Source organism: Hyperoodon ampullatus (genome assembly GCF_949752795.1).
Source record: "Hyperoodon ampullatus genome assembly, chromosome: 1".
Taxonomy (NCBI): domain Eukaryota; kingdom Metazoa; phylum Chordata; class Mammalia; order Artiodactyla; family Ziphiidae; genus Hyperoodon; species Hyperoodon ampullatus.
This window is the reverse complement of record NC_136914.1, coordinates 150,179,115-150,205,019: the sequence shown is the minus strand read 5'-3', so window position 1 is coordinate 150,205,019 and position 25,905 is coordinate 150,179,115. Positions and strand designations below refer to the sequence as shown.

The 25,905-nt window shown below is 36.3% G+C and overlaps 1 protein-coding gene across 1 annotated transcript in view; it reads right to left on the bottom strand.

Annotated features, from left to right (window-relative positions):
* Positions 1–13,298, bottom strand: part of LOC307058869 (bifunctional heparan sulfate N-deacetylase/N-sulfotransferase 4) — a gene marked incomplete at both ends in the record, with an annotated part of 237,733 nt that extends 224,435 nt beyond the window's left edge. Inside the window, one exon of the mRNA XM_079712576.1 lies at positions 12,321–13,298. Within this exon, the coding sequence (XP_079568702.1) occupies positions 12,321–13,298 (978 nt within the window). The remainder of the gene's footprint in view (positions 1–12,320) is intronic.
* Between the last annotated feature and the right edge of the window lie 12,607 nt (positions 13,299–25,905).

Below are 25,905 nucleotides of genomic sequence, written 5' to 3'. Positions count from 1 at the left end.
TACTTTTTCTTTAATTGTAGGTTGAATGCAGCATTTATAAAAGTGAGAATTCCTTAAAATAATTAAACAAATTAGGCAAACTATAACACGTAAATAAAGTAAGCAAATTTTATCATTTAAATTAGTATTTTAAGTGATTTCTAATTTAGTATGTTGAGAAAGATTTTGGAATATTGTTCTGTCTATAATATGTGATATAGTCCAAAAGTTATTAACATTTCTACTTATATGTGAAATGAGGTTAATGTTGGAAAAGTAATAGTGAGTGTGAAATCAATGCTGAGGTATTTAAGATGAAATGTGATATTTTACAACTTACTTTCAGGTCAACTAAAAGTTTTTTAAAAACTTGGAAAAATATAATGGTCAGTAAGTATAAGAAAAGCTATTCAACCTCATAAATAAACAGAAAAATGCTAATAATAACTCATATACAATTTTAGGCCCATCAAATAGCCAAATAATTTAAAAGTCTGAAAATACCAACACTGGAGAGAACAAACACTACAAAGAAATTAAGTTTAGTGAACTACAGTTAAGCATCAATGTGGATGAATATTGGGTATAAAAGTAAGGAAAGGGGTTTCCCTGGTGGCACAGTGGTTGAGAGTCCACCTGCCGATGCAGGGGACACAGGTTTGTGCCTCAGTCCGGGAAGATCCCACATGCCGTGAAGCAGCTGGGCCCATGAGCCATGGCTGCTGAGCCTGCACCTCCGGAGCCCATGCTCTGCAATGGGACAGGCCACAACAGTAAGAGGCACACGTAGTGCAAAAAAAAAAAAAAAAAAAAAAAAAAAGTAAGGAAAAAAAGTGCTGAGAATATGTATAGTAGCTAGTTACCTCTCCAGTGGAAAAAGTAGTATGTGACTCAAAAGGTGCTGGTAACATTCTATATTCTAAGCTAAGTGGTGTGTACAAGTCTATTCTTATTATCATGCTTTAATTATAGATATTCCATATATACATTATTTAGAATGTATAAAGTATTTCAATATTATAGTAATTAAGAGACACAACAGAGGAATACCTGATTTATTTGGAAAAAAAAAAAAAGAGGCCAAAATGGTTCTGAATTCAAAATGAGACTCTGAACTCACCTCCTATCACGGACAGACCAAAATTACAACTCTTTACAGAGCAACTATCTATGAGAATGACCTGGAGACTAACAGAAAAAAATATTTCAACAACTAAAAATATAAAGAGCCACAATGAGATGGATGGCAGGACAGAGATGCAGTATAGTTAGGATCCACAACTCTGGGTGGCACCCCACAAATGGGAGGATAACTACACACGGCTGGAGGAATCACAGGCCTTGAGTTCAGACTATACTACAAAGCTACAGTAATCAAAACAGTATGGCACTGGCACAAAAACAGATGCATAGATCAATGGAACGGGACAGACAGCCCAGAAATAAACTCTACATTTCTATAGTTAACTAATCTACAACAAAGGAGGCAAGAATATACAATGGGGAAAAGATAACCTGTTCAATAAATGGTGCTCAGAAAACTGGATAGCTACATGTAAAAGAATGAAATTAGAACATGTCCTCACACCATATACAAAAATAAACTCAAAATGATTAAAGACTTAAAGTAAGACTGGAAACCATAAAACTCCTGGAAGAAAACATAGGCAGTATCCTCTTTGATATCGATCTTGGCAATATATTTTTGGATTTATCTCCTCAGGCAAAGGAAATAAAGTAAAAATAAACAAATAAGACTACATCAAACTAAAAAGTTTTTGTACAGGAAGGAAGGAAGGAAGCCATCAACAAAATGAGAAGGCAGCCTACTGAATGTGAGAAGACATTTGTAAATTATATATCTGATAAGTGTTAATATTCAAAATACACAAAACTCTCACAACTCAACATCAAAAAAAAAAAAAACCCATACAATCTGATTTAAAAATGGTCAGAAGATATAAATAGACAGTTTTTTCAAAAAAAACATACAGATGGCCAACAGACACATGAAAAGATGCTCAACATCACGAATCATCAGGTAAATGTAAATCAAAACCACAATGAAATACCACCTCACATCTGTCAGAATGACTATCAACAAAACAACAACAAATAACAAGTGCTGATGAGGATGTGGAGAAAAGGGAGTCCTCGTCCACTGTTGGAGAGACTGTAAATTGATGCGTCCATTATGGAAAACAGTATGGAGGTTTCTAAAAAAATTGAAAATAGAACTATTATATGTCTGGCAATTTCACATCTGGGTATTTATCTGAAGGAAACAAAAGCACTAATTCCAAAAGATTTATGCACCCAGTGTTCATTACAGTATTATTTATGGTAGCCAAAATATGGAAACAACTTCTCCATCAATAGATGAATGGATAAAGAATATGTGGTATATATGTACAATGGAATATTACTCAGCCATAAAGAGTGAAATCTTGCCATCTGTGAAGACAGGAATGGATCTAGAGGGTATCATGCTAAGTGAGATAAATCAGACAGAGAAAGGCAAATACTGCATATTCTCACTTATATGTGGAATCTTAAAAAACAAAGCAAAGAAACAGAATGAAAACAGACTCATATTTATAGAGAACAAACTGGTTTTCCCAGAAGAGAGTGGAGTGGGTGGTTGGTCGACATAGGTAAAGAAAATAAAGAGGTACAAACCTCCAGTGATAAAATAAATAAGCTACAGCGATATAATACACAGCATAGGAAATATGGTCAATAATATTATAATCACTTTGTGTGATGATGGTGATTAGACTTACAGTGGTGATCATTTCATTAAGTATGCAAATATCAAATCGCTATGTAGTACACCTGGAACTAACATAATATTATATGTCAACTATATTTCAATTAAAAATAAAGAAGTAAAGAGTAGTGGGTGGAAATTATCAATCCCAGCAAAGAGCTAGAGAGCAAAGCTCAGGGTAGACATAAAAAAATGAAGGGTTGAATGAAAATAAGATGCAATGTCTATGACTGCTTTAACAGTTTAATCTGTTATCTGAATAATAATAATAATATATTCTACCTGCCACAAGATTCTATAATCAAGGTGCTTTTCTCCATGATAATTTAATATATTTCAGAACACACTGTATTTCTACAGGGAGTATAAAAGGAGTAAGTTTTTATTTTGTTTTTCTCTTCAGTCATTCTTCAGATATGAAACAATTTTGTAGCATATTTTGATGATTATCATTAACAACATACTTAGCTGGCCTTAGCTGAAGAGCCTTATAATAATCTGAGCTAACTAATTGGCTAATTAATTAATCACTATTTATATAATCACAGAGAATGACAAAATATACAAAACCAGTCAGAAAATATCCCCTGTGCTTATCCCCATGGCTTTTAAGGCATTAACCATGAGATTTAAAGGCTGTAATAGGGGTTGTTTTCCTCCTTGCTGGGAGGTGACCAGCTTGGCTGCTCTTACCAAAATATTTTCTAATATCTTCTCTTTCCCATGGAGACAATTGCTACACCTTGAGTAGCAAAATGGAGCAGCATGGACTTTGTGTTCTTCCCCTGGTGTATCAAGAGATTGCTCTCTGCTCAGTAATTATCTTACACTGTGAACTAACAAAGTGAGCACTCAAGTTAGTGTTAGATCCATCACTATTTAGCCTGTTTTGAGTGCAAATGAATTCAGGGAATGTCTAATCCTAAATTAAAATCTAGTTTGTCCTGAACAGAAAATCCTTACTTGGTAACAGGTCTTGTTTTAAAATATGCTTTTTAAAGAATAATAATTGATTAATATGCAGAAAACAGGTGTAAATGAAAGTATGCCTCTAAACTCCTTGTTTCTAACAAAAAATAGACATGTTCACAATAACTGATGTCATCAAGAAAATAAATACATAAAAACTAAGTAAAATGCTCTGAGTAGAATATAATTTCTCAGTACAGTAACTAAAATGAAGATTTAGCTTCTTTGTTCATTTAATACTTAACCCCTATATATCATTACAAATTTCAGAAATATTTATAACATAGCGTCATTTGGTACATCTCACAGTCATGTTAGGAGGGGGTCCTGCTGCAATTCTTGTTAATCAAAGGGTCATAAATAGGATGGAAAAAGTTCAAAATGCCAAATTCCAGATGAAAGATTGTACCTTCTCTGCTGCATCAACACAGTGTGTCCCCAGTTAGACATTCCTTTAATTTAATTTTCCTGAGGACTGCTGGTACTTACTGAAGTTTTAGGCTTTCTTCATTATAACCAATGAGAGCCTGAGGGGATGGCTAGCATCTCGGTACATGAAACAATTTTTCTCTGTCTGAAACTAACTTGTCATGACCTTGGGTTTATTACGGGATATCCAAAATGATGCATTCCACCTGTTTTCCTTCTTATTTGATTCCTTCCCTTTAGTTATCATAACTAAGATTGCAAGTATTAAGCTTGATGGCTTCTAAATCTATACTGCCACCTCTGATGGTATCTGAAACTCTAGATCTATTTTTTCAAATGCCTACATCTGGATGTCCTATGTTGTTATTAGATCTTAAACCAAACTCCTCATCTTCCTAGCACCTTTTCCTCTGCCCGATTCTGCATATGTTTATGGACACACTCAGGCTAAAACCCATGATACTACGGCATCTGCACTTTTTTTTTTTTTTTTTGCTCCTTCACTGAGCATGTTTCCAAGTCCTGTCAATCCTGCATGGCCTCTCCCAGTCTCCCCTTTCCATCATGACTACCACCAAGCTCTGTCTTGGCTCTGTCAGGCCAGGCTCTGTCCTATAAGCTTTCCAGTACTTATCTCATTCAGGGCTCATCCCAATACTAAGAACTGTGTTGCTTTCCATCGGTTCTACAGATTTGCAATCTGAGAATTGGAGAGGTTTTCAGACATGTTCGGGGTTAACTAGTAAGTGTAGATGCCCAGACTGAAACCCAAACACAAGGCATTGTGTTCTAAAAGAAAGCTTAGACATTCAGGACAAATAGTCTGCGTTTGCTCTGCTACTTACTAGCTAGATGTGTATCGATATTGCTATGCCTCATTTTACTCATTCAGAAAATGTACCAAATATTTTCTCTTAGTGTTGTTGTATTAAATGATATACTGCCTGTTAATGATTATCCCAGTGCTTAGTGTCTTTTAATATGCTAAATAAATACTATTTTAAAACATGTATAAAAATTATTATGCCCATATAGTTGTAATAGGCTGTTTTAGGTCTTCTCAAAAATATCTCCCTTATTCAAACAATATATTTTTCTTCAATCCTAGATCTGATCATGTCACTGTCTGCCTTAAAATCTTCAGTGATTCTAATGGTATCCTTCTATCCAGAGAGCTCCATATTATGGCCACAACAAAATCTTCAGCATTTAGTCCCACTACTAGTTCTTATTTACTTTATCATCCAACTAAGACAGAAACTTAACATTTGTCCTGATAGTCTCAGCCAAGTCTGAGCTTGGGCTGACCTGCTGGTCAAGAATCTACTTCACCATCTTGATTTGCTAGTCTTCTGTCAAACCATCACAGAAGACTCAAATGTCACCTCCTCCAAGAAATCTCCCTAATTACTAGAAGAAGAAATATCATTTCCCTTCCTTTGTTCCCATTGCCCATAGTAATGTTGTCATGGCACATATTGTATTCTGCCTCGTAATGTTGATAATTGTGAATATGTCTTGCCTATACTACTGAAATCAAGAACCTAATATTTCACATATTTGTGTAAACTCTATAGTGAAGAATAATATACAGAGCCCATAGGTGAGAAATAAGTGATTTGAGCATTGAATTAAATTATATTAAGTTAATATATAAACTGTAAATGTTTTTAGCTGAATGCCTAGTTTGGAAGAGAGATTACTGGTGTATATTTTCTCATATTTTTCATTCTTATCATTTAAAAGTGTACTTTCATAAAATTTTGACTTTTTTTTTTAAAGTGGAGGAAGACCCTATTTGCTCCATAAAGGAATATTTTTTTGGAAAAATAGGTTTTCCTTCCACTGACAGAGTTAAATATATGGCCACTTGAAAGAATTCAGAAGAAAAAAAAAAACCTGGGACATTTACATTGAGACTTTAGATGAAAGAAAGATAATTATAATTAAATATACCCTGTACAGTGGCTGTCCTCCTCCGAGTATATTTGAGGGCAATATTGACTCTGCCAAAATACTTATATGTAGCTTCTCCTTCCAGTCAAGTCAAACTCTACTTACAAGAAACATTTTAAATGCACCCCAATGTTCATAGCAGCATTATTTACAATTGCCAAGATATGGAAGCAACCTAAATGTCCATGAACAGATGAATGGATAAAGAAGCTGTGGTATATATATATATATATATATATATATATATATATATATATATATATATATATATATACACAATGGAAAACTAATCAGACATGAAAAAGAATGAAATTTTGCCATTTGCAGCAACATGGATGGACTTGGAGGATATTATGCTAACTGAAATAAGTCAGACAAGGACAAATACTGTATGATACCACTTATATGTGGAATCTAAAAAATACCACAAATTAGTGAATATAACAAAAAAGCAGACACAGATATAGAGAGCAAATTAGTGGTTAGCAGTGGGGAGGGGAAGGAGGGGCAACATAGGGGTGGGGGAGTGGGTGGCACAAGCTATTGGGTGTAAGATCGGCTCCAGGATGTATTGTACAACATGGGGAGTGTAGCCAGTATTTTGTAATAACTGTAAATGGAAAACAAACTTTAAAAAATTGTATAAAAATTTAAAAAATATATCTCCCAGCTGAAAAATAAATTAATTTAAAAAACTTTTTAATTGGCACAGTAATTCTCTCTATGTTTATATAGAACATGGATCATTCTTATAAGTCTTTGATAGTACTTGCTTTTTTTTTTTTTTTTTTGAGCCAATTGAGTATCTTCAAGTAGTACATAAACTTCTTGCATCTGGGCACCTAAGGAGGTTCTAAATGCAAGTTTTCCCTGGATATCTAAAGAATCTGAGTCAGTGTCAGGGCTGTAGTTTCACACAAGTGTTGCTGATGGGTCCTCTCTCCTTTATAGGATTATTGTTGTGACTGAGTTCCTGCTTCCAGGTCTCTGTCATATCCTCTCTGCCAAACTCCATGTTGTCAAATTCCACCTCTTCCACTATCTTCTGTTCCGTTTTTTTTTTCTTTCTTTTCAGAAAGAAGACTTATGCCCACAAACCTAAACCATTCATTCTGCTGTGAAATATCCCAGTAAATGTTGACCCCCATCTGCCTGGGCCACTGCCTAGCTCTTATGCTACACTTGCTGATTGCATGCTGGCTCACTTGCTTAGAAACTGCCGAGGAGCTTTCAGATGCTGCTTGATTAACTCTGATGGGCCATCCATCCAGTTCCTGCTGCCTGGACTGTCCTGCATTGTTGAATCTATACTGGTTGATAATGTATCAAATCTGGAATCCATCTACCACATACCAACCTTTCGTTTTAGGCTCCTTTTTTTGCTTGTGATTCCATTTATTCTAAGATATCACAGATTCTTTAAAAAATGTTTATTAAGTTGTCAAATATAACAACTTGTTTCAGTTACAATTGTAAAATGTTAGAAAACTAGTGTTCAATTGCCATTGTAGCCTCTCATCATCTCTGTCGATGCTCATAGAACCAATAACTTTCTATTTTCTTAGGTCACTTCTTTAAATATCATGAGATTTCTTTCTTTTTCTCTTCCAACCCTTACTAAATCTATAACAAGGGTCTTAACTTTTCTTCTATGCTAGATTTCTTATTTCGTATTCATAGTAATCTGGCTCCTGTTAAATATGGTAATTCCTACAAGTTTGAACTGGGATTTTATTTATATATTTACATTAATAATAAAAAAGAACCTTTCTCAAATATTTTCATCATATCATTTCCTTGTTTAAGAACAGCTTTCAAATAGCTATTGGGACTAACCAAAACTCGTTTCTCTGTATTTTAAGACCCTCTATTAACTGTCTTCTTTAAATCTATTAACTTAACATCTCTGTTTTAGTCATTCAATTTGCACAATTTATTACTTTTGCACTATAAATCTTTGAACCTATGATTTTCAGTGCAGGAAATATGGAGTCAAACAACTGCATAAAGACTTCCAAATTAAGACACTGGTAAATTGCTTTACTTGGACCAAACCTTAATACCAGTCTACGTATAGATCCATTAAAAACACTACGTGGGGGAAAGAGTCAAATGAATTAGCCAACTAGCCACTTATTTTGGACTTCAGGTTTATAACATAGACTTTTTTCCCCCTATTTTTACCTCTGACTCAAAATGTACATATCACTTGTTTTGAGACAAAACTCAAAACTATCCTTAAATTGTTCTTTTTTAAAGTAGTAAGTTCAATTCTGAGACTAATTAGTTCTGCACTCACCAAACAGTTAAAAAACAGTGTAATGCTTGTCAATATAATATTTTCAAATCAGGTCTAAGATTACTTATTACATATGTTGAGATAATTAGATGTATGGGAAAAAACTGTTTCACCACCTAATTTTGGAGTTGACTCATGCACATGAAGATGATAAGTGACAGTTAAGGTCAGTGATTATTTAAGGACACAGTTTCAGCTTGGGTCATTAGGGCATCTGTTGCCTTCTCATAAGAAGTTGGACTTGAGATAGCTTTTGAAATATGAGTAGATTCAAGGAAAGTATTTTAGTAAAGGCTTAGAAGCTGAGAAAAGAGGTGAACATAAACAATATCAATCCATCTCAGGGGAATAGACAGTGGGCTAGCCTAACAGAAACAGTGTATATTGAGTAGTAGTAAGAATAGATGTTGAAAAGGTAAATTGAGCCGGATTACATAGGACCTTAAAATAAAGTCTGGATTTCTCAGGCAAATAATGTCTTAAATATAGTCTTATACAGAGTAGATGTCCAATGAAAAAATGGATGCATTTCTTCAAGAAATCTAAAGACGTATAAAATGTTAATAATGGTGTCTTGTTGCCAACAGAGAGAATAATGACAGGTCAACAGAATTGATGAAAGCACCAGAATTATTTATAGCATCAATAATATATTTGATTTCATTTCCAGTGTGGAAGCTTACATTTACCATCGAGAAAGAGCATTTATTCTGTCTTAGGGAAACTATGTAAAAAAGAACATATTTTCTCAATTCTATCAAATTTCTATGACTATACCAAGTGTTAACAACCGAGGGTAAAACATTGTTCATAGAAATCAGGTTAGTGGTCTGCAAAAAGACTTTTTAAATTACGTTTTTAATAATCAGGATGGCCCTTTATTATTTTACTTTTCTCTAAAAAATGCATTATCACTCAACTGATACCACTTTGGGAATGAACATTACCTACACGTAAGTAAGGCCATGTTGAAAACAAGAGTTGCTTTCAAAACCAAGAAAGAGTAAATTCAAGTGTATAAGACATCACCCTCCATAGGGTGATGAAGGTCATCTTGCTAATGGAGCTTTAGATTTACAGGAAGTATTTCATGATGGCCTTGAGGACCACACAGAAATATTAACAAGTGAAAACATGACGATATTTTCTGACTTCATTCATAGCTAATATTTCACAATCTTTTAAAATACAATTAGTTTCTACAAGTTTCTAGACATTAAATTTCTCTCATATCTTGAATTTTTAGATACACAGTGAAATTTAATTAACAGTCAGATGACAGTTACTGAAACTGAGCTTAATTTTGCTTGCCTTAGAAATGGACATATTAATTTCTATATCAGTGGCTTTGGTCAGATGAGGGCATGATGAAATAAGTTAAAGCACACAAATCTCAAAAAAAAAAACACCTAGATATATTGTAGTTTAGATATGGCAGAACCATGTAGTGGAAAGAATATGGACTTTCAAGTTCAGTTGAAAAACTTGCATTATTTTCACTGCATCAAATTCTGTGCCTTAAAAACACTAATTCTTTAACAGTATGATCCAGATTCTCTACCGCAAAGTGAGAAAATTGGCTCAAATAATAATATGCGGGTATATGTTTTGTCCATAGAGTGAGGTGGTGCTGCAGTCAAGGCCATGTTTGAATTTGTTGTTGATTGCTCCCAGCTATGTGCTCCCAGTCCAATCATGGGAGTGGCCTGGGGAAGGTCCAATCATGCACATAGCCAATGTTTTTCAACCCTAACCCTCCAGCTTTCCTCAATTTGTTCTACTGAGGAACAGCATACTTTTACTCTCTAATTTAGAATAATATAGAAAAATGTCACTAGCTATCCAATACCCTCGCTCTGGAAAATTTGGGGGGATTTTGAGGGAGGATGGATTTCTCCTCATCTATCAGTGTGTAAAGAAATCTTACACCACCAGAAAAGGAACATGAGGATGAAGAACTGGTAGTATGCAGAGCTTTTCTACACACAGTTCAAGATTCTTTCCCACAAAATCATATTTATCCAAAAAATAATAGTCAAAAGAGAAATCAAGTTCCCAAGACTAGAACTATAATTTGTATATTGAAAAACAGTATTCCCTATTGACCTATAAGTAACCCAACAAGTTATTTCAGTTCCCGTCAAGTTTCTGATATTCTTTGGTTAATAGTTCTGAGCAAGAACCAGATACAACACCCAAAGAGGCAGAAAAGAGTATTTTCTTCAAAGTGACAGTTAACTTAGCATGGGCACATGTGTGTGTGTTTGTGTGTGTATAGAATATACAATTAGTATACATGTGCACATACATACACACTATATATATATCTATATATACACACATGCAACATTTCTGATTCTTTATCTGTCTGTGGCATTGTTCCAGCCTTTGTTAAATTTCGGTATTCTGTTACTTTGTTTGGGGTTATGTCACTCAAGAAGTCCTCAGTAATCCTTGAATATTAGATGAGTAGTGGTGAATAGCTATTTGTTTTCTATTGAGAATAAGTGATAGAGCTGAATTTGAGGCAGAAAAATTTGTTAATAGTTATAAAGAACTTTTTCAATTCATACAGTTTATGAGACTAAAATTAGGAAACTTTTCCTTTCAGGGTTTCAGGATAGGAATCACTCAGAGAACCATTTGAAGCACATGACCTTGCCTTAAGTTTTTGATTTTAAAATTAAAATAAAACTAGAATTTACATTAATTAAAGGGAATAGTAAATACAAAAAAGCATAAGTAAAAAAAAAAGAAAAATCTAGACAGAATTCAAGAGGGATTACTTAATACCTTTACTACAATACCCAAAATAAAATATTTGGATCCCAGTCAAGTGATACTTCATTCAGTGGCTCATTAAAAACAAAGTTCACTGGTCCACACGTATTTTGAAGATTTTTAAAAAGTTAACTTATTCACTGGTTTTAATAATATTTTATTATAATGGTCATAAGGTGTTAAGATGGGGGAAAAAAAGCTGTTATATTGAGGTTTCATCTTTGGAGGATAAAAAGCCTAACAGCAGAAATACAAAAAAGATGACATGATCTTAACAATCTCTAGTTCCTTTATTAGTCTAAGCTGTGTTCTATTATTTTTGTTTATATGCTTGCTAAAATTACTTGTTCACAGAAAGAATTTAATTATATATAAAACAAGATAGGCACAAGTGAAAACCTTGAATCAAGATGATAAAAAAGGGAATTATTCTCAGAATTACCTACCCACCTTAGTAAAACATATTTGACTTTTCCTTTATCTGATAGCAATCACAGGGTGAATTTGTTATACTGAAGCCAATTTGACCTTAGCCTAGAAGTGTTACCAGTTAACACTGCTGTGTTACCCAAAATGACATGATAATAGAGATAGTGATGGTAGATCCTGAGGTCAAGTCCAATACCACAACCCCTATAAAACTTTTTTTTTATATCTACATTTACAAATGTATGAACATTTCATATAGACAAGCACTATGCTTACTTGTTATATATAAAAGTCTTGGGCTGCTTCTCTATCTTATATTTTAACCACCATTGTCAAACCTAAGTAGGGCAGGAGGATCTGTCCAGTGATAGATTTTCATGACTGCTACAAACTGCAATGTGTGTGGAGTAATGGAGGTTGTTCTATGGGGTGCTGGCTGGGATGGGCAAAATCTAAAAGAGGCAAGGAGATTAAGTTCAAATACTCTTTGGGATATTTTAGTTCTATGCCCCTCTGAAGCATTTTGGGGGTGGGTGAGGAATGGTTAAAGCTTAGTTTAAATTTTACTTTTAATGCTTATTTTATCTCAAATTTACTGCATCTTAAAGTTTTGAGTAATTAGAAGTCTAAAATATTCAAAATTCTATTTCATCAATACCACAGAGTTAGTGAAAGAAAAATAATCATGTGATTTATAAATGTTCTTACCTTCACATCTTTGACGTTCATCCTTGTTCCTTCCTTCCCAACAAAGATATCATCAATGTCCACAAGGATATACCTGTCCAAAGACAATGTCAGCCTCTTCCCTGACAAGAAGGAGATGGCATCTATGAAGAGGAGCTTGTGCAGCCAAAAGTTTAAGTTGTTGCCAAAGAGAACTCGCTGAATTCCATCATGAAGCCCCAGATCCTGAATCACCGTCGCATAGAGTGGTTTGCTGGAGAAGGATGAAAGGGATTTTTCTGTCTGTAATTCAGTTAAAAGCACAGGCTGGTAGGTTGAATGATTATACTGGAAAACTGTCCAGTCTTCCCCAGGAAGAGGGCCTTTCTCAACCTTAGGGGCTTTGGTAATATGCAGCAAAGGAGACTGAGGGTTGACAAAACAGTCCTTTAGAGCTAGATTATTGAAAAGGTTTAATGGAAAACCTTTTAATTGTGTACTTGGTGAGCTGTTTTCATTGGCTTTATGAAAACCAATTATACTAACACTGTATTCCACACAGTATTTTTCTAAAAGCTCTCGATTCCATGAGTCCATGCTGACATACTTCAGAATATTTTCATAAATAACTAAAATATATTTCCCTTTGCCATTATCTGTTAGAGGGGGTATGTCTCCCTTGCCTGGGGCGATGACCATATGGAACTGAAATCGGCTGGACTCCAAGATAGCGATAATATCTTGACCAAGTTGAGAGTACTGGCTCTCCACAAACAAGAGGACAGTAGGATCAGTTTTGGATGTATCAATAGGTTTAACTGTCTTCAGCTCCATTGACCGATATGGTAGGATTTTAACGTCAGTACATTCTGCTGCTGCAGTGGTTTCCATAAGTGTCATTTCCTGTTTATAGCCAGAGTAGAGGAAATAGGCAGAAATGACAATGCTCACCAAGCAAAAGGTGGCTAAGAGAACAATCAATGTTCGAAAACTTCTCCGAAGCTTCACAATAAGATTCATTTTTTAAAATACTGCTTTGGAAGCTTTTTCCAAGTTCTTTTCCTAAAGTGCCATCATAAATAAAGTATGAAATGGTACAAATGCTACTTCCCACAAGTTCATGTAACCATTGCAAACCATGTAAAATGTTTGATGGGATTGCAAGCAAGTTAACGTTGGAGGACAGTGGACTAGGAAAGTAAAAGTTGAAGAGATTTTGAATATGTCCAATACCAAAGGTTGCTGTAGAGTCCTCTAAACATTACCTGAAAAAGAGGAGAAATATAATGACTAAAACAAAAATAGTAATATAAGTATTTACATGTATACCTATGCTGCTATATAAGAAACATACATATTAAAGATAAATTTAGTATGTGAATATGCTATAATATTAATAACCCAATGTTTACAGTCTAGATTTTACTACTTAGAATGTAGTAGAATTTTTTCATGCCTTCAAGAACATAGACCCTATTTAATTTTGCCAAAATATCCATCTATATAGAAATACTGATTGAGATCATTTTTCAAACTAGTCACTTCAAAAAAAAAAAAAGAAGGTAAGAAATAAAGTTTTAGTGTACAATGGTAAAACCATAAAACTTATGGTAAAACCATAAAACCATAAATGGTAAAAACACCTTTTTTAAAACCATAAAACTTGCTTCTGCAAGGCTGGTAGACATAAACATACACAATTAGGAAATCAGGTATGCGTGTGGGGTTTGGAGCACTGCTTTTAAGTATCACTTAACATGCTTTTAAGTATCTACTTAGGTATCTGGAGTTCTAAGGTGAGGGGATGATTTTGTCTCAAATACATAGTAGTTACAGGTTTTTCCCTTTAGTAACATTCTTTTCTGAAGTCACAGGGAGACACTTGGCCTTCTTCAGCATAACAGCCAAAATAGAGAGGATTTCTCTTTCACCATTCTTAGAAGCAAAGTGAGAGAGAAGCTACGGGAGAAAGAACAAAATGAGAAGAGGATCTTAAGATCTTTTTAATGAAACAGAGAACAGAAACCTAGATGAGAAGAAAAATCTTGACATGTTTTTCTCAAAGCACATTCCTAAATTTGGCTGATTTCTCTAATTAGAATTAAAATTGTTTTTGATTATTACATTTTATCCAACAGTCAAGTGTTCTACTTCCCTAATCAATTTCTTTTAAAAAGAAAAAAAAAGTAGAAAAAAGAAAAAAAATTTAGAAAGCATTAACCTCAGCTTTCCCAAATTGCTTCACCACAAATGGACATAATTTTCCATTATTTTTGACTCTGATTTTTAGTGAATTCCTTCCTATACAAATTTTCTTCATTCTCCTAAGAACTGTGTTAGAATAATTATGGAATTTTCTATTTCCCAGTTTGCACCCTAGGAAAGTAACCAAAATAGGCTATGTTTTTAATCTGTGATACATATACTTTAAGGTGTGTATTATTGATGTACTATATCATAGAGAATCAAATTAGAGTGTTTTGTAATATGAGTTGTATATTCCATCACACTGCAAATATTTTGAGTTTCTTTTTTATTTTTTAATTTGAAGAAAGTGAATAATGATTAAAAGAATATTAGATTAAATGATTAAACATCATATTATATTGCTTTATTTTTGTGTTCTGAAACACATTTTTTCTACTTAGTAATTTAAATTTTAAAAATCAACAGTAAGTTGAAATAACATTTTTTTTGTCTTAGATTTTGGAAAAAAAAATTTAAAACAATCTCAAATGTACATGAGTTAAAAAGTTTAAATTTCTACCAAACATTTTGCTTCTTCAGATTCCAAATATATAAGCAGGCCTGAATTTTCCCCTTTGAAATAGTGAGCCAATTAAAAAAATCTCTCTAGTAATTTCAAATTCACTTTAAAAGAAAATTAACTCCACATGCTAGGGACTTACTAATACACTGTTATCAGACATAATTTTTAAGATAATTATTTGCTCCCCCAAAACCTTTCAATTTTTTTAGAGTTCTTTTCCCTTTGAATACACTGAATTATTATTTTACTAAAAAGAAATAAAATACAGTGATAAAAAGGCTTAGGTTTGGTATAAAATATATAAGCCAATTATGGTCTACCCTCTACTTTTATGTATGTTTGAAAATGTTCATAAAGTAAATTTTAAAATAAATATCAAATTAAATTATACATATAAAATAAATATTGAAAGAGATTTGGAATTTGCCAAAGAAAGTTATCCAGTCTTTATTATATTCCTTCCCAGACTTCTCCAAGCTCATGTATTTGATTAAAAAATCCATTTAAGGAGACATGGAATCAGTCCCACTCCCACCCACCCCCCTCGCATCACTCCACAAAAGTAGAAAACTAATTCACATACTTTGGTGGTTTGTTTAGTATTTTCAGAATGCATTCAATCAGGAACTTGAAAAGAAACTAAGTGCATGCCAAGTTAATATTTGTTAAATCCTTATCTATTCTGACATCACAAATGTGACTTTTATTTTTGAATGTACTAAGTATGAGATGTCAGTTTTGCATATTAGAACAGCTCATCCTAATATGCAATAGTGAAAAGGAAATAAAAAAGCATATGGAACTAGAATCTGCCAACCAAAAGCATAAATAAAATTTAAATGTGACATTTATTTAAAATTAATAAGTTCAGAGTTAGAAGAATGATAGATGCAGATTACCACCACTGTAGATATATGTTTGACTCTGTGTTTGTGTGCATGTATGTGTGTGTGTTAGTCAAATGAGTTATACTTCCCGTTCAATCCCGTTTATTCTTCCCTAGCAAAAGCTGGCCAGTGGAGGTGAGGAAGCCTGAGCAATAAAAGATAATGTAACAAGCAAATTTACTTATGTCCTATGCCTGAGATAAGAAATGATATGGTATGCCAAAGAGATATAGTATATATATATATTTGGGGAGGGGAAAAATTTCCCCCTAGCCCACTTGGTTCTTTGGGGTGCTCTAACAATTGAAAAAAAAGAAAAGAAAGAAAGCCAGATAAAAACAAGTTAATTTCATATGTATGGAGGTCTCATAGATATAGGACTTAAGAAGTGACCAAAGGAGGAGAGGGGGAAGATGGCAGAAGAGTAAGACGCAGAGATCACCTTCCTCCCCACAGATACATCAGAAATACATCTACACGTGGAACAACTCCTACAGAACACCTACTGAACGCTGGCAGAAGACCTCAGACCTCACAAAAGGCAAGAAACTCCCCACGTACCTGGGTAGGGCAAAAGAAAAAAGAGAAAACAGAGACAAAAGAATAGGGACGGTACCTGCACCTCTGGGAAGGAGCTGTGAAGGAGGAAAGGTTTCCACACACTAGGAAGCCCCTTTGCAGGCGGAGACTGCGGGTGGTGGAGGGGGGAAGCTTCGGAGCCACGGAGGCGAGCACAGCAACAAGGGTGCAGAGGGCAAAACGGAGAGATTCCCGCACAGAGGATCGGTGCCGACCAGCACTCACCAGCCCGAGAGGCTTGTCTGCTCACCCTCCGGGGCGGGCAGGGGCTGGGAGCTGAGGCTTCGGCTTCGGTAGGAGCACAGGGAGAGGACTGGCGGCATGAACACAGCCTGAAGGGGTTAGTGCACCACAGCTAGCCGGGACGGAGTCCGGGGAAAAGTCTGGAGCTGCTGAGAGGCAAGAGACTTTTTCTTGCCTCTTTGTTTCTTGGTGCGCGAGGAGAGGGGATTAAGAGCGCTGCTTAAAGGAGCTCCACAACGGGCGCGAGCCGCGGCTAACAGCGCAGACCCCAGAGATGGGCATGAGACGCTAAGGCCGCTCCTGCCACCACTCAGAAGCCTGTGTGTGAGCACAGGTCACTCTCCACACCAACCTTCTGGGGAGCCTGTGCAGCCCGCACTGCCAGGGTCCTGGGATCCAGAGTCAACTTCCCCAGGAGAATGAATGGCGCCTCAGGCTGGGACAACGTCACGCCGGCCTCTTTTGCCGCAGGCTCCTGCGCACTACGTACCCCTCCCTCCCCCCGCCTGAGTGAGCCAGAGCCGGCGAATCAGTGGCTCCTTTAACCCCGTCCTGTCTGAGCGAGGAACAGATGCCCTCCGGGGACCTACACGCAGAGGCGGGGCCAAATCCAAAGCTGAGCCCCAGGAGCTGTGAGAACAAAGAAGAGGAAGGGAAATCTCTCCCAGCAGCCTCGGGAGCAGCAGATTAAATCTCCACAATCAACTTGATGTACCCTGCATCTCTGGAATACCTGAATAGACAACGAATCATCCCAAACTGACAAGGTGGACTTTGAGAGCAAGATTTATTATTTTTTCCTCTTTTCCTCTTTTTGTGAGTGTGTATGTGTACGCTTCTGTGTGAGATTTTGTCTGTATAGCTTTGATTTCACCATTTGTCCTAGGGTTCTATCAGTCCGTTTTTTTTTTTTTTTTTTTTTTTTACTTAAAAAATATTTTTTCTTAATAATTATTTTTTATTTTAATAACTTTATTTTATTTTATCTTACATTATTTTATTTTCTTTTATCCTCTTTCATCTTTCTTTCTTTCTTTTGTTCTTTCTTTCTTTCTACTTTTTCTCCCTTTTATTCTGAGCCATGTGGATGAAAGGCTCTTGGTGCTGCAGCAGGAGTCAGTGCTTTGCCTCTGAGGTGGGAGAGCCAAGTTCAGGACACTGGTCCACAAGAGACCTCCCAGCTCCACGTAATATCAAACGGTGAAAATCTCCCAGAGATCTCCATCTTAACACCAACACCCAGCTTCACTCAACGACCAGCAAGCTACAGTGCTGGACACCCTATGCCAAACAACTAGCAAGACAGGAACATGACCACACACATTAGCAGAGAGGCTACCTAAAATCATAATAAGTTCACAGACACCCCAAAACACACCACCAGAGGTGGACCTGCCCACCAGAAAGACAAGATCCAGCCTCATCCACCAGAACACAGGCAGCAGTCCCCTCCACCAGGGAGCCTACACAACGCACTGAACCAGCTTTAGCCACTGGGGACAGACACCAAAAACAACAGGAACTACGAATCTGCAGCCTGAAAAAAGGAGACCCCAAACATAGTAAGATAAGCAAAATGAGGAGATAGAAAAACAAACAGCAGATGAAGGAGCAAGATAAAAACCCGCCAAACCTAACAAGTGAAGAGGAAATAGGCAGTCTACATGAAAAAGAATTCAGAATAATGATAGTAAAGATGATCCAAAAGCTTGGAAATAGAATACAGAAAATGCAAGAAACAGTTAACAAGGACCTAGAAGAACTAAAGATGAAACAAGCAATGATGAACAGCACAATAAATGATAATAAAAATACTCCAGAAGGGATCAATAGCAGAATAACTGAGGCAGAAGAATGGATAAGTGACCTGGAAGATAAAATAGTGGAAATAATTACTGCAGAGCAGAATAAGAAAAAAGAATGAAAAGAACTGAAGACAGCCTCAGAGACCTCTGGGACATTGAACACACCAACATTCGAATTATAGGGGTTCCAGAAGAAGAAGAGAAAAAGAAAGGGACTGAGAAAATATTTGAAGAGATTATAGTTGAAAACTTCCCTAATATGGGAAAGGAAATAGTTAATCAAGTCCAGGAGGGACAGAGAGTCCCATACAGGATAAATCAAAGGAGAAACACGACAAGTCACATAATAATCAAACAGTCAAAAATTAAACACAGAGAAAACATATTAAAAGCAGCAAGGAAAAAACAACAAATAACACACAAGGGAATCCCCATAAGGTCAACAGCTGATCTTTCAGCAGAAACTTTGCAAGCCAGAAGGGACTGGCAGGACATATTTAAAGTGATGAAGGAGAAAAACCTACAACCAAGATTACTCTACCCAGCAGGGATCTCATTCAGATTAGATGGAGAAATTAAAACCTTTACAGACAAGCAAAAGCTGACAGAGATCAGCACCACCAAACCAGCTTTACAACAAATGCTAAAGGACCTTCTCTAGGCAAGAAACAGAAGAGAAGGAAAAGACCTACAATAACAAACACAAAATAATTAAGAAAATGGGAATAGGAACATACATATCGAAAATTACCTTAAATGTAAATGGATTAAATGCTCCCACCAAAAGACAAAGACTGGCTGAATGGATACAAAAACAAGACCCATATATATGCTGTCTACAAGAGACCCACTTCAGACCTAGAGACACAAACAGACTGAAAGTGAGGGGATGGAAAAAGATACCCATGCAAATGGAAACCAAAAGAAAGCTGGAGTAGCAATTCTCATATCATACAAAATAGACTTTAAAATAAAGACTATTAGAAGAGACAAAGAAGGACACTACACAACGATCAAGGGATCAATCCAAGAAGAAGATATAACAATTGTAAATATTTATGCACCCAAAATAGGAGCACCTCAATACATAAGGCAAATGCTAACAGCCATAAAAGGGGAAATAGACAGTAACACATTCATAGTAGGGGAATTTAACACCCCACTTTCACCAATGGACAGATCATCCAAAATGAAAATAAATAAGGAAACACAAACTTTAAATGATACATTAAACAAGATGGACTTAATTAATGTTTATAGGACATTCCATCCAAAAACAACAGAATACACATTTTTCTCAAGTGCTCATGCAACATTCTCCAGGATAGATCATATGTTGGATCACAAATCAAGCCTTGGTAAATTTTAAAAAATTGAAATTGTATCAAGTATCTTTTCTGACCACAACGCTATGAGACTGGATATCAATTACAGGAAAAGATCTGTAAAAAATAAAAACACATGGAGGCTAAACAACACACTACTTAACAACGAAGTGATCACTGAAGAAATCAAAGAGGAAATCAAAAAGTACCTAGAAACAAATGACAATGGAGACACGACAAACCAAAACCTATGGGATGCAGCAAAAGCAGTCCTAAGGTGGGAGTCTATAGCAATACAATCCTACCTTAAGAAACAGGAAACACGTCAAATAAAAAACCTAAAGTTGCACCTAAAGCAATTAGAGAAAGAAGAACAAAAAAACCCCAAAGTTATCAGAAGGAAAGAAATCATAAAGATCAGATCTGAAATAAATGAAAAAGAAATGAAGTAAACGATAGGAAAGATCAGCAAAACTAAAAGTTGGTCCTTTGAAAACATAAACAAAATCAATAAACCATTAGCCAGACTCATCAAGAAAAAAAAGGGAGAAGACTCAAATCAATAGAATTAGAAATGAAAAAGGAGAAGTAACAACTGACACTGCAGAAATACAAAAGATCATGAGAGATTACTACAAGCAACTCTATGCCAATAAAATGGACAAACTGGAAGAAATGGACAAATTCTTAGAAATGCTCAACCTGCCAAGACTGAATCAGGAAGAAATAGAAAATATGAACAGACCAATCACAAGCACTGAAATTGAAACTGTGATTAAAAATCTTCCAACAAACAAAAGCCCAGGACCAGATGGCTTCACAGGCGAATTCTATCAAACATTTAGAGAAGAGCTAACACCTATCCTTCTCAAACTCTTCCAAAATATAGCAGAGGGAGGAACATTCCCAAACTTATTCTACGAGGCCACGATCACCCTGATACCAAAACCAGACAAGGATGTCACAAAGAAAGAAAACTACAGGCCAATATCACTGATGAACATAGATGCAAAAATCCTCAACAAAATACTAGCAAACAGAATCCAACAGCACATTTAAAGGATCATACACCATGATCCAGTGGGGTTTATGCCAGGAATGTAAGGATTCTTCAATATATGCAAATCAATCAATGTGATACACCATATTAACAAACGGAAGGAGAAAAACCATATGGTCATCTCAATAGATACAGAGAAAGCTTTTGATAAAATTCAACACCAATTTATGATAAAAACCCTGCAGAAAGTAGGCATAGAGGGAACTTTCCTCAACATAATAACAGTCATATATGAGAAACCCACAGCCAACATCATTCTCAATGGTACAAAACTGAAAGCATTTCCACTAAGATAAGGAACAAGACCAGGTTGCCCACTCTCACCACTCTTATTGAACATAGATTTGGAAGTTTTAGCCACAGCAATCAGAGGAGAAAAGGAAATAAAAGGAATCCAAATCGGAAAAGAAGTAAAGCTGTCACTGTTTGCAGATGACATGATACTATACATAGAGAATCCTAAAGATGCTACCAGAAAACTACTAGAGCTAATCACTGAATTTGTTAAAGTAGTAGGATACAAAATTAATGCACAGAAATCTCTGGCATTCCTGTACACTAATGATGAAAAATCTGAAAATGAAATCAAGAAAACACTCCCATTTACTATTGTAACAAAAAGAATAAAATATCTAGGAATAAACCTACCTAAGGAGACAAAAGACCTGTATGCAGAAAACTATAAGACACTGATGAAAGAAATTAAAGATGATACAAATAGATGGAGAGATATACCATGTTCCTGGATTGGAAGAATCAATATTTTGAAAATGACTCTACTACCCAAAGCAATCTACAGATTCAATGCAATCCCTATCAAACTACCACTGGCATTTTTCACAGAACTAGAACAAAAAATTTCACAATTTGTATGGAAACACAAAAGACCCCGAATAGCCAAAGCAATCTTGAGAATGAAAAACGTAGCTGCAGGCATCAGACTCCCTGACTTCAGACTATACTACAAAGCTACAGTAATCAAGACAGTATGGTACTGGCACAAAAACAGAAATATAGATCAATGGAGCAGATAGAAAGCCCAGAGATAAACCCACGCACATATGGTCACCTTATCTTTGATAAAGGAGGCAGGAATTTACAGTGGAGAAAGGACAGCATCTTCAATAAGTGGTGCTGGGAAAACTGGACAGGTACATGTAAAAGTATGAGATTAGAACACTCCCTAACACCATACACAAAAAGAAGCTCAAAATGGATTGAAGACCTAAATGTAAGGCCAGAAACTGTCAAACTCTTAGAGGAAAACATAGGCAGAACACTCTATGACATAAATCACAGCAAGATTATTTTTGATCCACCTCTTAGAGAAATGGAAATTAAAACCAAATAAACAAATGGGACCTAATGAAACTTAAAAGCTTTTGTACAGCAAAGGAAACTATAAACAAGACCAAAAGACAACCCTCAAAATAGGAGAATATATTTGCAAATGAAGCAACTGACAGAGGATTAATCTCCAAAATTTACAAGCAGCTCATGAAGCTCAATAACAAAAAAACAAACAACCCAATCCAGAAATGGGCAGAAGACCTAAATAGACATTTCTCTAAAGAAGATATACAGACTGCCAACAAACACATGAAAGAATGCTCAACATCATTAATCATTAGAGAAATGCAAATCAAAACTACAATGAGATATCATCTCACACCAGTCAGAATGGCCATCATCAAAAAATCCAGAACAATAAATGCTGGAGAGGGTGTGTGTGGAGAAAAGGGAACACTCTTGCACTGCTGGTGGGAATCTGAATTGGTACAGCCACTATGGAGAACAGTATGGTGGTTCCTTAAAAAACTACAAATAGAACTACCATATGACCCAGAAATCCCACTACTTGGCATATACCCCGAGAAAACCATAATTCAAAAAGAGTCATGTACCAAAATATTCATTGCAGCTCTATTTCCATTAGCCAGGAGAAGGAAACAACCTAAGTGTCCATCATCGGATGAATGGATAAAGAAGATGTGGCACATATATACAATGGAATATTACTCAGCCATAAAAAGAAATGAAATTGAGTTATTTGTCGTGAGGTGGATGGACCTAGAGTCTGTCATACAGAGGAAGTAAGTCAGAAAGAGAAAGTCAAATACCATATGCCAACACATATATATGGAATCTAAGAAAAAAAATGTCATGAAGAACCTAGGGGTAAAGATAGGAATAAAGAGACAGATCTACTAGAGAATGGACTTGAGGATATGGGGAGGGGGAAGCATAAGCTGTGACAAAGTGAGAGAGTGGCATGGACATATAGACACTACCAAACGTAAAATAGATAGCTAGTGGGAAGCAGCCGCATAGCACAGGGAGATCAGTTCGGTGCTTTGTGACCACCTAGATGGGTGGGATTGGGAGGGTGGGAGGGAGGGAGATGCAAGAGGGAAGAGATATGGGAACATATGTATATGTATAACTGATTCACTTTGTTATAAAGCAGAAACTAACACACCATTGTAAAGCAATTATACTCCAATAAAGATGTAAGAAAAAAAAAAAAAGAAATGTCCAAAGCAAGCAGCTTTTAGGCAAAGAAACAATAAATTTGAGAAGAACTGACAAGACAAAGAAAATTGGGCTTGGGTATTAGTTAGTGTAGAATCTAAGCAGTTTGTTTACACAGGCTTCTCTACTCTGAATTCCCTATCTCTGGTGATAAAGATGTCTCCCTACCTCCTGCTCCAGGGAAGGTACATTTCACATGGGAGATTTATTTCCTACTTTCTGGAGAGAAATTAGATGTAGAGTGTTCTTCTCGCACTGGCTGTTTCTTAAATGACTTTAATTCCAAATAATCAATATGCCACTTTGGCACATTTTGGTGGCTGCCTTGACCCCCAACCATATATATTGATCTCTGCCTCCAGTTCCTGGCACAGAGTTCCTAAATCCCTTGTAATTTCCTAGGTGATATGAGTGTCTTTCGTCCTAATGAGGTGATAAAAGCAGGACCCTGTGGGGCTACTGGGCACAAAAGCCTTCCTGTGTCCCCTATTTCTTTGATTACAGGAAATAGTCTTCATTCAGCCTCCATGACCTTCCCTGCGTTCCAACCGGCAGGTTCAAGCAATTGTTCATTAGGGAAGGGAGGTAATAAAAGACAAGGGAGAAACAACAGTCAAGAGAAACAATAGTGCAGCCTTAGGGCAAGGTCCTGATTCCCCAACAAGGGATACACACGATATCTTTGAACTGTTTTGCAAATACTGAAACCCCTACCAGGCGGGAGAAGTCAACGGTTAATGGTTAACTCCGATATGGTGCCCACAGGCACGTAGACACCAGACTGGTTGGAATCAGAAGGTTGATGGTGCTGACTCCCACTTACCTCACCACCAACCAATCAGAAGAATGTCCATGAGCTGATCATGCTCTCTTTCAACCACTACCATTAAACCCCTTACTCCAGGTTGGGACACACAGTTTTGAGGATATTAGCCCACTGTGGCTCCCTTTGCCTGGCAAAGCAATAAAGCTATTCTTTTCTACTTCACCCAAAATTCTGTCTCAGAGACTTAATTCAGTATCAGGGTACACAGGCTGGATTCAGCTTCAGAGGCAACAGTTAGTGGGTTCCTGCATGGGAGCTGGGCACCAGAAAGACCAAACAATAGTTAGAAGCTTGGAACTTTCAGGCCAGCCTTATCCTCTAGGAAGTGGAGAGGGGCTAGAAATGACTGATCACGCAAATGCAATGAAGCCTCTATAAAACCTCCCAAAGTCCTGGGTTTGGAGAGCTTCCAAGTTTGGGAACACATCCACTCACTGGGAGGGTGACTCACCTCCAACTCTGTGAGGAGAGAAGGTCCTACTCTCAGGACTGTACCAGCCCTTGCCCTATGGATCTCTTCATCTAGTTGTTCATCTGTATCCTTTATCATATAATAAACTGATAAAACTAAGTGGGTGTTATCCTTGAGTTCTGTGAGCTGTTTTAGCAAATAATCAAATCCAAGGTGAGGTGTCATGGGGACCTCCAATCTGTAGCCAGGTTGGATAGAGCCAGGGACCTACTACTTGTGATTGGATCTGAAGAGGGGAGCAGTCTTATGGGACCGAGCCCCTAACCTATGGGGTCTGTGCTAACTCCAGTTAGTGTGAAATTTGAATTGTAGGACGCCTGGCTGGCGTCACAAAGCACTGCTTGGTGTGTATGGGAGAACCTCACACACCTTGTGTTGGAAGTGTTATGAGTGTGATAGTAGTGTCAGAGTAAAGGAGAAACACACAGGAGGAAAAGTAGGTTTTCTATATGCCTATCTAGTACTGTGACCATTTAAAAACATAAAGGTCAAGGCAAAGTGCAAGGAGGTAGGAACACCAACTTAAGCACCGTGGAAAGGTCAAATAAGACAATCGAGATTATTTTTAAAGACACATGTATGTTAAATGAGTCATATAAAATTAAGAATATTCTTTTAAAGATAATGGTGAAGACATTAAAATGCTGCTCCAAATGTCTAAAAATTATGTGGCATGTGTTTTTAAGGAGTCTAGGTGATATGTTAAATTTTACCTTAATAAAATGCATTGTGAAGGATGAATCTGAGACGAGTTAGCAACGAATTGGCACAAACAGGAGCACTTTGTCCGCTTTCCCCTTCTACCATGATGTTGGTCTTTTGTTACCGAATGAACGGACAAATGTGTGGATGACTGAGTAAACTGCATCTATGAAGAACTGATATTTCCTCAAGCACCAAAACAAACCAGTTAAATAAACTTTGATCCCAATTCTGCTGAATCTGGCTTTCACATATCCTAATAAATCTATTGTTAAAAATTTGGAAAGGGAGACCTTCTCATTATTTTGGCAACAATCTATCCCGAAATTCCAGTTGTGTGATCCCTTTGCAGACTTTGATGAGAAAAAAAGCAAGGTTTTTTTAGGTGCTGCTTTCCTTGTTCTCACTCTTCTTTTTCTTTTTTTA